At 39.3% G+C, this 13,692-nt stretch overlaps 2 protein-coding genes across 2 annotated transcripts; one reads left to right on the top strand and one right to left on the bottom strand.

The window, feature by feature from the left end:
* Window positions 1-9,315: 9,315 nt before the first annotated feature.
* On the bottom strand, window positions 9,316-9,771 carry LOC142628849 (uncharacterized). The gene has a single exon (XM_075802887.1). It carries the CDS (start codon window positions 9,769-9,771, stop codon window positions 9,316-9,318), a length of 456 nt encoding a protein of 151 aa, XP_075659002.1.
* Window positions 9,772-12,653: 2,882 nt separating this feature from the next.
* Window positions 12,654-13,435, top strand: LOC142627562 (GCN5-related N-acetyltransferase 1, chloroplastic). Its single transcript, XM_075801439.1, has one exon. It carries the CDS (start codon window positions 12,741-12,743, stop codon window positions 13,320-13,322), a length of 582 nt encoding a protein of 193 aa, XP_075657554.1. The 5' UTR covers window positions 12,654-12,740; the 3' UTR covers window positions 13,323-13,435.
* Window positions 13,436-13,692: the final 257 nt, after the last annotated feature.

The raw sequence follows: 13,692 nt of genomic DNA, 5'->3' as shown, positions 1-13,692 counted from the left end.
TAATCCACACCATAAATCACTCCCAATTAAGCCAGATCAGCCCTCAACAGCTTGAATTATATTTATTACGCATTCATCTTCCTTTGGGCCAAGCTTGGAATGTCTTGCGTTAGAATTAGCCCAAATCTCTTGAATCAACCCATTAAGTGCTTCTTTGATCTTCTTGGATCTTGCTCTTGTAATAGGCCCAACTGGAACATGCAATGGATCCTTGAATGCTTGTTGATTCTCATCAAAAAGAGAACCTGAATATATCACATAAAAAAATACAAATACGTAAAATTTTATAATTTCCTTTTACAAACAAAATCATAAAGAAAAAAAAAAGAAAGGAAAATTACACTTTACCACCCTAAATTATACCTCATGTTACACTTTTCACCTTAAACTTTCCGAATGCTCATTTTGCACCCTAAACTATGACCCGTGTTACACTTTGCACTCTACTATTAAGTTTGCTATTAATTAACTTGGATGAAAATTCAAAGTTTAGGGTGCAAAGTGTAATAAGGAGTATAGTATAATTTATCTTCTATTTTTAAAACATGAGAAGAGGGGCAATTAGGTCTTTTCACGTGGTCTCATATTTTTCCAGCCAAGTTAATAGTAATCTTAACGTCAATGTGCAAAGTGTAACAAGGGTCATAGCATAGAGTGCAAAAGGTGCATTAGAAAAGTTTAGGGTGCAAAATGTAACATGAGGTATAGTTTAGGGTAGTAAAGTATAATTTTCATAAGAAAAAATGGATTGATTAGAAATTATGTGAGAACTGGTAAAGCTAGGATAAGAGTAATAAAGTGAGAAAGAGTCTGAAATGATAATAAAGAAGAGAAAAATGGAGAAAGTGGGAGAGAGTAACGAATGATACGTCTTGCAAGCCACTAAGGAGCAAAGCTCCCAGCATCACCAAAGAGAACTCATGACTATAATTGCTTTTTTGGTATTGTTTTTTAGGAAAATAAAATTAGAGACTTTTTAATTATTTTTATGAAATAAATTAAACAAGTTATAAAATAGTCATTCTTTTTATTTTTTGTTTTTTGTTTTTTTGTTTTTTTTGTTTTTGCTTTTGAATGATCTTTTGTTGAATATTTTATTCATTTACTGTTGTTTGGCATAATATTGTTATTTCTTGGGCTATTTTTTTATGTTATTTGGGCTCATTTTTATTGTTATTTGAACTTCTTTTTTTTTTAGGGGATTAGGAGTATGTTTGAAGTCAAGATTATTTTTGTGACTAATGATAGAGATACAACAAAATGTTACAACAATAGCATACATAATTTTTAAAATTAAAGATTAAAAATAGCTCATGTGTGAGTTGACATGCTAATTTTAGAATACTGTGAAATTGTTATGACATTTTATTGTGTCACTAGCATTACTCTTGTTTTTATTGAACCCAAATTCTTTAGATTATCATCTTAGGGTGGTCAATTTTTGTTAGAGTAAAAAAAAAACATGTTAATTTAAATATAATTATGTATATAATTTTTTTTACAAGTATTATTATTATTATTTTGGAAAGTCAGAATGGGCCTATGACAATCTTGAGTACTATGTGCAGCTGCTCCTGGTGATTATGTTGTGGATATAACATTACTCTTATTTTTGTTCAATCCAAATTATTGTGATTCTTAAGGCAGAGTTTTTAATATTTTTATTAGAGTGGTCAAAATAAGTTAGTTTATTATACAATGCCGCCACAAGTAAGAACAAATTTATAACCAAATAATCATGAGCATAATGCGAAACAAATACAAACTATATAATATATATTTTTAAATTTAAAAATATATTGAATATAGGTGGGTCGGATTGGGTTAGGCGGATTTGTAAAAATCTCATGATCCAAACCCAACCCGACCCATTTAAAAAAAAAAATCATGACTCAACCCAACCCACCAATTTCGGAAAACCGATCCTATCCGATGGGTTGAATTGGATCGAGTCAATTTTGACGGGTTGGCGAATCCGCTGCACAATACAGAATGTTAGAGCATCCACATTGGTGGAGCTATAAGTTTAGCTATTTGGCTCCACCAAAAGTTACTTTATATCTATTTTATCTTCTCACTTTACAAACAACCCAACATCAGTGGTTTTATTTTAGCTTTCAACACAATAAAATAATATAAACGACACAATAAAATAATATATCTACTATATTAAAATAATTTATCTACTACAATAAATTACAATCACAACCACCACAACCGCCGCTGCCATTGCCACTGCCACTGCCGCTGCCGCCACATGATAGCAAATAATCGTCTAGTGTAACAATAATATTTTTTTAACTCCAAATTATATATACAATTTTTTTTACTAAAAAAATTCTCATAAAGCCACATGATAGCAAATAATTGTCTAGTATAACAATAATTTTTTTTAACCCTAAATTATATATATACAATTTGTTTTGACTAAAAAAATTTCTCATAAAGCCACATGATAACTGATGATGCCGAAAATATCACCAGTGAGTTGCAAGCTCCTCAAACGAAAGTAACACCTGCAAAAAGAAAACAAAGGACCTAGAAAAGAGCACCGGTGTGGTGTCGGCCGAATACCCTCCGAAGGTCAAGTTAAGATCTTGTTTCTTTTAACCCTAGAGTGCCAGAGTTAAGAATATAATGCGTACCTTCATACCTAGGGTTTCTGGGGTATTTATATTGAGTAGAATTACCTTTCTTTAAGGATACAACTTCCTTCTCAAGTTCCTTTCCATATAGGAGTCTTCCCAAACGTGTGTCGCAAGAAGTCCAAGTATACACGTTTGCGTGGGGATAAAGCAAAGGCTTATCTGAAATATATCAAACGACATGCCACGTGGCATCCATAATTAATTTATACAAGACGGATATTCAGCAACACCTAACCGTCATTGCTGGGTCACTGCTGGTGTCGATCCGTCCTCAACGTCTCCGTCCATTTACCATTTTTATCCCCTTCAGTTGCCCCCTTCAGTCCTTTTATCCGTCCTTATAACCTGACGGATCCATGGAATGACTGAAGACAATGTATTAAATGGGAACGGGCTTGGTATACCACGACGGATGACACGTGGCCTGTATTTCTGACGAAGAGCACGTGGCCCTCGTGGATTGGCTATTTCCCAAAATCGAGGCGTCGCTTCGTATTCCGTGCCCTCTGCTCTATAAAAGGCCAGATATTCCTCCCTTCATTTCTTCTTCTTGTCAAAAACTTGTGAGCAGAGCGCAACCGTCATAACTACAGTGCCTTCCTGTCGTTCAGCAAATCCGGTATGTATTCCAAACCTTCCTCCGTCTTTCTTTGAATTTCATCGTTTTAAGTATATGCACTTTCTTTAGAACCGTCGGTGTCTTAGGTTATACCGTCACAAATGTAGGTAATGTCTAGTGCGTCAAGTAACCAGTCGTTTGTCCGCGAGGGGGCGGGCTACGATGAAAAGTTTCCGTCAGGTCCAAGAGATCCTGACACTTCAAGTGAAGGGAGGAACTCGTCAAGTACCTCTTCTTCCCTTGACGGTGGTATAGAGACGGAGAGTTCAGAGTCGTCCAGCAGTAGCTTGGACGGTGTGGATCCCCCCATCCAGTCAGTAATTGGCCCAGATGGCCTTAGGGAGTTCGTTATGCTGCCTCTCTGGACGGTAAATGATTTTAGGTCGTCCATGACTGAATCTCAACTCAACACACTTAGGACCAAGTACCAAATACCGGATAACATCCGTCTACGTCTTCCCAAAAAATCCGAGAAATGCTACTACAAGGGAGTAGACGGTGTTGGGATCTACGAGCAAGCTTTAAAGGCGGGGCTCAGATTTCCATTAAGTTCTCTTCACCGTCGACTTCTTCAATACCTTGGTCTATCCGTCACCCAAATCTCCCCCAATGCCTGGAGAGTGTTCATTGGGGTTGAGGTTTTGTATGGGGCAATGTCTGACGGTTCCCGAAGGTTGACGGTGGAAGAATTTTTCCATTGTTACCGTCCTACAGAGATTGTAAAGTCCAAGGGGATGTATAGCTTCACAGCTAGAAGTCCTTTATTGAGGCTTGTCAGTGACACTCCAGACTCGAACAGAGACTGGAAGAGTCGCTACTTCTTTTTGGAAGGGGACGAATGGATGTGTCGCCCAGGAGATGTAGCTTACATGCCCGTCGACACAACATGGGGCATAATGCCTCCGTCGGGTATGTGTATTCTTTTTGCTTCCGTCCAGTCTTTGAAGTTAATAATTTTTTTTTTTTTTTTAATGGTTTAACCGTCCTTTATTGCAGCTCGGGACCGTCCTCAGGTTGATTTGGAGCAGTGGAATTTTCTGGAGAGAATTTTTAATAAAACAAAACTGCAAGAGAGGACTTGGGCTCAGCTCGTCACACTCGACACACTTCACTGGTATTGTGACGGACCCGAACCTTCATCCGCTGCCCGTCAATACGATAACAGAATTCGAAAACGTAAGTTCATCAAAACTATACCCGTCTTTCATTTTTCTCCTGTTTTACTTTTACTTTCCTTTCTCATCCGTCTTTGATTTGCAGAGATGGACGCCGCCAGGAGAAGGGCATTCATTAAGCAACAGGCGGCAAAGAAAAAGCAAGAGGGGGGTCAAGCAAAGGGGACGGTCCCACCTGTACCGTCAAAACAGACTCAGGTTGAGAAAACGGACCGTCCTCCCAAGAAGCAAAAGACCTCCACCGAGCCCGTCGTGGCCTTAAAGGCAGAGAAGACGGGCGTCAAGCATGGAAAAGGCAAAGGCTTGATGAAAGGCCCAGCAACCTCCGAGGAGAAACCACCCGTTCTCTTCCGGGAGGATTCAAGCTATGCCCTTGAGAAGATGTCGTCTATGCTGACAGCTGATGACTATGCAGACCTCGGCAACCATTCAACGGAAGCTATGGGTGAGACGGGTCTTTTCACCCTTGCACAGGTAATTTTGAATCCGTCTAATATTGTTGCTAAGTTCCTTCACATTCGTCATAACGTTGTATTTTGCTTCCAGGCCATGGTGATGATGAAAGGGCTCCATGGCCGTTGTCTCAATCATGAGACATCCATGGACCGTCTGAGAAAGAAAAGCCAGACGATGGAGGATGAGCTGCACGAGTTGAAGACCTACAAGATCAACATGGACAGAAAGCTCAAATATTCGGAGCAGGTCAGAGAGGAGGTGGAAAAAGAGAACGGTCATCTTCGTGAGATCCTGAATGACAAGGAGAAGCAGCTGACGGAGACTACGTCCAAGCTTCACAGCGCAAAGGAGATAGCCATTCAAGAATATCGTGATTCTGAACTCCTCTTGACGGAGCTGGGGGGCTCCTTTGCTGACGGGTTCGATGACACCATCCGTCAGGTGAAGTCGTCATACCCTGACTTGGACGTATCCCATATATCTATTGACGCTCAAGGGCAAACACTTGCACAATCCGTCCGTTCAGAAAGCACAGACGAAGTGTTTGCCGTCACTGCTCCTGCTAACGAAGGCGAAGTTCTTCCTCCTAGTCAACCAAATGACGGTCCATTGGTCGAGAACTCTCCGAAGAATGAATAGGATACTTGCTTTTTTGTAAAAGTTTTCACCGTTGTAAAAGTTTTCACCGTTGTGAAAGAACTTTATTTAAACCGTCATTTGTAATTATTGAACTTGACTTATCAAATCTTTTGTTGCATGTTGCTTGCTCATTATCCGTCGTATATTCAGTTAATCCGTCCTACTTGGTGAATGGACTTTCAAATGTATTTTTGCTAACCGTCCATCATGTAGACATTCATTCACGGGATGATCCGTCCACTTTGTGAACTGGTAGGTTTTTATACTTTAGGGGATCCGTCCATTCTATGGACTTGTAGGTTTTTCACCCTTGGGTGACCCGTCCACTTTGTGGACTCGTATGTTTTTCACCCTTTGGGTGATCCGTCCACTTTGTGGACTTCAAAGTTTTTTACCCTTTGGGTTATCCGTCCACTTTGTGGACTCGTAGGTTTTTTACCCTTTGGGTGATCCGTCCACTTTATGGACTTGTAGATTTCTCACCCTTTGGGTGATCCGTCCACTTTGTGGACTTGTAGATTTTTTACCCTTTGGGTGATCCGTCCACTTTGTGGACTTGTAGATTTTCACCCTTTGGGTGATCCGTCCACTTTGTGGATTTGTTTTTGATTTCATTGTAGACTTTCATCAGCATGTATAAAAAATTCCTCTCATAAGTTCAATAAACCAAATTGTTCATGAAAAAGAAAAACTGAGCTCTAAGAAGTAAAAGCCATAACATCCTAAAATTAGACTGAAAAGTAAGTCAGTAGGTATTGTGACTGCTGCACTATTGGTAGTACTTCTTCAGGTGCTCCGTGTTCCAGGGGTGGCCTAACTTCTTTCTGTCTAATGTCTCCAAGTAGTACGTTCCTTTCCTGTGCCATGAGATGATTCGGTACGGACCTTCCCAGTTGGGACCCAGCTTTCCCAGGGATGCATCTTTCGTAGCGCCAAGCACTTTACGCAACACTAGATCTCCAACTTTGAAGTCCCGGTGCCGAACCTTAGAGTTGTAATGTTTTGCCATCATGTCCCGGTACCGCGCCGGTCTTCGCCGCCGTTGCCCTAATTTCATCAACAAGGTCAAGCTCTAGACGTAATGCTTCGAGAATTCTTACTCTCGTCATAACTTTCCACGCGGTAGCTCGTCAATCCCACCTACCGGTATGAGGGCTTCAAAGACCAAACGCCAATCGAAACGGTGTCTCTCCCGTTGGCGTCCTTGCCGTTGTTCCGTACGCCCATAGGACACTTGGTAGTTCGTCCGGCCATATGCCCTTTGCCCCCTCGAGCCGGGTCTTGATGATTTTTAACAAGGACCGGTTCGTGACTTCAACTTGTCCGTTGGCCTCGTGGATGAGCGGGCGACGAGTAGTGATTCTTGATTCCCGAGTCGAGAACAAAAATCTCGGAACGCATCGTTGTCGAATTGCTTCCCGTTGTCCGACACGAGCACTCGGGATCCCATATTGGCAAACAATATTTCTCCATACAAAGCTGCGAATATTTTTCTCCGTGATAGTAGCAAGAGCTTCTGCTTCCACCCACTTGGTGAAGTAGTCGATACCAACCACCAAGAACTTCGGTTGTTTTGCCGCTATTGGAAATGGACCTACGATGTCTAACCCCATGTGCGAATGGCCATGGGGCCGTCGCGGGTGTGAGTTCCTCCGTTGGCCCGATAAGGTTGCCGAATCGTTGACACTTATCGGTGCTCTTACGTACATGTGGGCATCCTTCTGCATTGTCGGCCGCAATACCCCGCCCGAGTAGTTTGTGTACCGAGATCTTGATCCCGAGTGGTTTCCACGGATCCCTTCATGCGAACTTCCCTCATTACGTAGTCACCCTTTCGTCATGGCCTGTGCATCTTAGATAAGGTCGGGGAGAATCCTCTTTTGTAGAGGATGCCTTTGATCGCATGAATCGGGCAGCCCTAACCTTCAATTTCCTTGCTTCTTCCTTCCCGTGTCGAAGCTTGCCGTCCCGAGGTACGCCACGATTGGAACCGTCCAACCCTCTCCAGTGGTTAATTCCTGCACCTGAACATTATCTAGTAACGATGAATATTGGACGAAGGACAATACCTGCTCTGGGACGACCATAGGTTCGGCCGAAGCAGCCTTTGCGAGTCGATCCGCTTCTTGATTCTCTTCTCTCGGTATCTGAGTTATCGTGAATTGGAGGGCACTCGTCCGACCCTTCACTTCTTCGAGATACCTTCTCATTCGTTCATTCCTACAATCACCAGTGAGTTGCAAGCTCCTCAACGAAAGTAACACCTGCAAAAAGAAAACAAAGGACCTAGAAAAGAGCACCGGTGTGGTGTCGGCCGAATACCCTCCGAAGGTCAAGTTAAGATCTTGTTTCTTTTAACCCTAGAGTGCCAGAGTTAAGAATATAATGCGTACCTTCATACCTAGGGTTTCTGGGGTATTTATATTGAGTAGAATTACCTTTCTTTAAGGATACAACTTCCTTCTCAAGTTCCTTTCCATATAGGAGTCTTCCCAAACGTGTGTCGCAAGAAGTCCAAGTATACACATTTGCGTGGGGATAAAGCAAAGGCTTATCTGAAATATATCAAACGACATGCCACGTGGCATCCATAATTAATTTATACAAGACGGATATTCAGCAACACCTAACCGTCATTGCTGGGTCACTGCTGGTGTCGATCCGTCCTCAACGTCTCCGTCCATTTACCATTTTTATCCCCTTCAATAACAAATAATCATCTAGTGTAACAATAATATTTTTTTTTACCCCAAATTATATATATATACAATTTTTTTTTTTACTAAAACAATTTTCTCAATCGTTGGGAAGCAATCTTGGAACAATATAAACTATGAAGTGGAAGAATAACCTTATCAAAAAACATATAAAATGGAACACATATTATAGCTGGAACAATGTAGTCCATAGATTACTAACATACATAACTCATAACAAATTACAATTAAAACTCATATCAATAACTCACACACTCGCAAAAGTTCCTATGACTCATGCTTCTCAACATATATATAAAAGAAGGTTCGTATGACTCGCCATAAATGTTCAACGAGATTCGACTGGAGTTGAGAATGAATTTCTCAGTCTCTAATGTGTTCATAACTTTGAATGTATGCCACAAATCCATCACTTTGTTCACGTGACATTTGTATAGGAGGATTATCCACTCCATCAATTTGTTCATAATCCAAGTCTTCCACTTCATTATCATTTTGCTCATCTTCAACAATCATGTAATGAAGAATTATGCACACTCTCATGATCTCTTGGAGTGTTATAAGATAGAAAAATCATGCAGGTCCACGAACGATTGAGAAACGTGCTTGAAGCACTTCTTTTGGGCTACTACAAATAATTTTTGTTTTTGTCCTTGTGGAGCTGGGATTGTTTTCTCAAATGTTGTCCACTTTGGATATATATCAATAACAAGGTAATATCCCATTGTGTAGTCATGACCATTGATTGAGTAATGTGCTACAGGAGCACATCCTTATGCAAGCTCAGAAAATATATGAGACATCTCTAACACATTAATGTCATTATTTGATCTAGGTAACCCAAAAAATGCATGTCATATCCAAAGATCATATGCTGCTACTACTTCCAAAATAATAGTAGGCTCACGAATATGACCACAATATTGACCTTTCTATGCAGTTGGACAATTTTTTGATTTCTAATGTATGTAATCAATTGAACCTAACATACCTGTAAAATCTTGGCATTCGCCATGAGCTAAGAATCTAGCAATGTCTTCATTGTTTGGCTTTCTCAAGTATTACTCAGAGAAAATATCAACCACCGCAGTAACAAATTTTTTCAAACTTTGTAATGCAGTGGTTTCTCTAATCTGCACATATTCATCCATAAAATTACCCGATACTTCATATGCGAACATTCTAAGTGCAACAATTATCTTTTGTAAGGAAGATAGACCAAGTTTGTTGGCACTATCTCTTTTTTGGACAAAATAAGAGTCATGAGCTTCTACCTTAGATTGAATACGAAGAAAAAGAGAACGCCTCATCCAAAATCTCCTACGAAATAAAGTGGGAGAAAATACTGGTGAGGGAGCAAAATAGTCAAGAAAAAGCCTCTCATTACCTGCCAAATGATTATGTCTGATATAGCGACAACGTTTACATTGTGATAATGTTTTCATGACATCTTCTTTGTTTACCTCATTCTCATCTGAGTCATCAAGAAGCAACTTGCAAAACAAAGAGCAACCCATGGATGCAACCTTCAAGACAATTGGAAAGCAATTATTACTATAGATACAAGAAACATAAGCAATCCATGTTTTTAGTGCCATAAGCAATCATTACGCTCACAAGCACACATGCACAAGTCACAATACAAGCAAGATGAACAATAAATTTAAGTGTTTATACAATCATCTAGTTTAATATTAAAGGCAAGTGACATAAGCTACTACCAAAGCACATGAAGGCCTATCATAATCTACTACCAAAATACATGAAGGCCTATCATAAACTACTACAAAAATACATGAAGGCCTATCATATTACCAAAATAAATAAAGGCCTATCATATGCTACATAAAAATAAAAGGTTATACCAAAGCATCATCTACATGTGCCAACCTTTTCCTCTCATTACAAAATACATGAAGGCCTAAGCTATATCCAAATTAAGGTTAACCCCACTATTTTCTTGAACTTCATCTTGCCATGATTCTTGTTTGGAGTTGTTCATAAAAAAGTTTTTGTGCTTCGGTCAAGACACTTGTATCTTTCATCATGATTCTCTCCTCCTCCAACATATGGTGCATCTCAAGTTTTTTCCTTCTCAATCCTAAGTTTTTCGTCAACTTTTTCCTTCTTAATCCTAAGTTTTTCCTTCTCAATAGCAATTTTTTCCTCTTCTAATTGAGTTCTCTCCTTCTCCCTCAACTCTCTCAAGCGCAACTTCTCCGCTTTGATACAAAACCCTCTTTTTCTTGTTCTTGTGATTCCTCAATAAACTTCATTTTCTTGGCCAGATATTCACCTACATCTTTTCCGGTAGCTTTGTTCGGTTGGCCTTTTCGGCCTTCCTACCAATTAGTCTCTCAAAATTGGAAGTGTCACCAAGTCCGAACACGCAATCCCCCTCACCAGTAGATGTTGAATCCAAAGTTAGAGGCATGAATGTTCTTGGTCTTTTCTTAGGATCACTCCACTTTGGTTGGTCCTTCAACATGAGCCAACAATTTTCAAGTTGAAAGAATTTACTAAAGTTGTTTTTATACAAAGCCTTTGCGTTGAGAATCTAAAAAATTTTAAAGAAATATAAAACGATTAGTATCTTCAAAATATTGGTGAATGGGTATGTGTTACAATATAATTTATACCTTATCTTGTTTAGTTATACCACTTTGATGAATTGCGTTAATTTTAGCCATGCACCTACAAAATTTATTTGTCTCCTTGTTAATCGTTGCCCAACGACTTATTAGAGAGATAGTAGTACGTGTGGTACCGGAGGTATTATGCTCCATGAAGTATTCCCAAACTTTTTGACGAAATGTATTATGTGTTTGTTCATTACTGTGTATGGCATTGACACTAATATTGAGCCATGCCGACACTAGGCGTTGATCTTCCTCTACACGAAAGTTACTACCCCGTTTTGCTTTCTTAGAAGAAAGCAAAAGTGGCAAATCAATATCAATATCCCCGTTTGTGATACCCGTGTAATATGGTAGGTCTACTTGTGACTCCATAAATTAGAAACAGCAATATATACTTCCATGCAAACTGAAAGTAAAGACCAGTATCGTAATAAATTAGAAACAAAAAAAAAAAAAAAAAAAACTTCCTTGTACATTGAAAATTCCCAAATTAACATTTACACCAATACATTAGAAACAAAAAACATAAACTTCCCTACAAACAGAAAATTCCCAAATTTCCAACATGACATTTATTGCAATAAATTAGAATCAACAAACAAAAAATCGGTGAGAAGCAAAAACGGAAAATTTATCATTTCAATTCCCTGAAAATTTATCCTGCAATAAATTAGAAACAAAAAAAAAAAAATGTAAACTTCCTTGTACACAGAAAATTTCCAAACTAACATTTACACCAAAACATTAGAAACAAAAAACATAAACTTCCCTGCAATCAAAAAAATCCCAAAACAATTTCCAATATGTCATTTATTGTAATAAATTAGAATCAAAAGACAGAAATTGGAAGCAAAAATAGAAAATTTATCATTCCAATTCCTTGCAAATTTATCATTAGAATCAACAAATATAAATTCCCTGCAAACAGAAAATTCTCAACTGACATGAAAAATTTATCATTCCAATTACCCAAATCAAAAACCCTAAGCATTACATGCTAAAGAAGACAGAGACAACTCACCTATTTTGAAGAAATTGGTACCCAAATAGAGAAGAGAGGTCGAGATGGGTTGGAGAGGCCAAGATGAGTTAGATAGAAGAAAGGGCGAGATGGGTCGGCGTGGGTCAACTTGTGACTTGGGGCTTGGGGCTTGGGTCGACGGCGAGGGTGAGATGGGTCAGTGTGGGTTGGCGACGTGGGTCGGCAACGTGGGGCAGGGGAATAGGCCAGTGAGGAGTGGAAGAAGAAAGAAAATTAAGGAAAGGGAGAAGGATGATGAATCGGTGATGGTGAGCTTCAATGGCGATGGTGAGCTTCGGTGGTAGTGGCGAGAGAATGATGAATCTTGGCAGAGGTGAGAGTTTGATATGAGAAAGTATGACTGAATCGGGTAGAGGAAAAAAGAAATAGAAAAAAAATAATAATAATGAGGTGGGAATAAATTTTACCTATACCACCTCATTTTTTTTTTTGAATTCATACCATCTCATATTTAATATGAAGTGGTATAGAAAAAATATTTACTTATACAACCATCAATGTTGTACTCTTTTTGTATATAGTGATGCTAAAAAGCTAAAAATAATGTTGTACTCTCTGTTTCATTTTATTTTTATTTTTATTTTTTGCTAAACAAGAGGACTCTACTTCATAGACAGCAGGCGTAGGCCCACAATAATGCTTTTATCCAGTGAATCTGAAAATAATAGCTAGGCAACCAACCGTATCTTCCAATGGTCCATAACCACCACAAATTTCAACAAAAACTCATACTAGTACTTGATATTAATTAAATCAACTTCATACTCCAAAGTTGATAAAAATAAAAAATAAAAAAGAAAACACAATGCTTCTACGTGGCATAGTCTCCAGTCCTCTCCCCTCCTCTCTCCGCCTCAAAACCCACAAAAACCTCACCGTCTCAGCTCAAATCAAAACCCAACCCACCACTGCCAGCAGCAACAACTACACCATCTCCGACCAAGCCCTTGAGTCCCGAGGTTTCGTCCTCCGCCGCACCATCGAGGAGCTCAACCTGGACCACCTAAACTCAGTGTTCGTAGCTGTTGGGTTTCCCAAGCGGGACCCACAGAAGATAAGGGTAGCTCTTGAGAACACAGACTCCCTTCTGTGGGTCGAGTACACGAAGACGAGTAAGCCAGTGGCTTTCGCTCGAGCGACGGGTGACGGTGTGTTCAACGCCATCATATGGGATGTGGTGGTGGACCCTTCTTTCCAAGGGATTGGTTTGGGAAAGGCTGTGATGGAGAGACTCATACACCAGCTGTTACTCAAAGGGATTTGTAACATTGCTTTGTATTCGGAGCCCCGGGTTCTCGGCTTCTATAGGCCCCTCGGGTTTGTGGCCGATCCGGATGGGATCCGGGGAATGGTCTACTCCACCAGAAAACAGAAAAAGAAGAAATAACATTTTAAGTAGGGACTAGGCTCTTTTTATTTATTTATTTTTGTTTTATTTTTTTTTTATCCCCCCTCTTTGTATTTAATGGAAAAAATTATGGAGGATTACTTTTTATTTTATGACTAAGGCCCGTTTGGATAGCTGATCCACGCCCTTGAGTATGTGTTTTTGCCTTTTTTATATATATATTAAGGCAAATAAACAGTTCATTCAGCAATAAACAATAACTGAAAATTTTTTTTTTTTTTTTTCAGCAATAAGTTTTCAGTTTTCAGCAAATTAAGCGATATTCAAACACACACTAAATCCGACAAAAGGTTTGTATTTACTTCCACATTAACAACAACTAGTCAAATACTTACTCGAATTTGCACAA

This window comes from Castanea sativa, chromosome 3, assembly GCF_040712315.1.
Source record: "Castanea sativa cultivar Marrone di Chiusa Pesio chromosome 3, ASM4071231v1".
Lineage (NCBI taxonomy): Eukaryota > Viridiplantae > Streptophyta > Magnoliopsida > Fagales > Fagaceae > Castanea > Castanea sativa.
The sequence above is the reverse complement of the archived record's forward strand: the minus strand, read 5'-3'. Positions and strand labels throughout refer to the sequence as shown.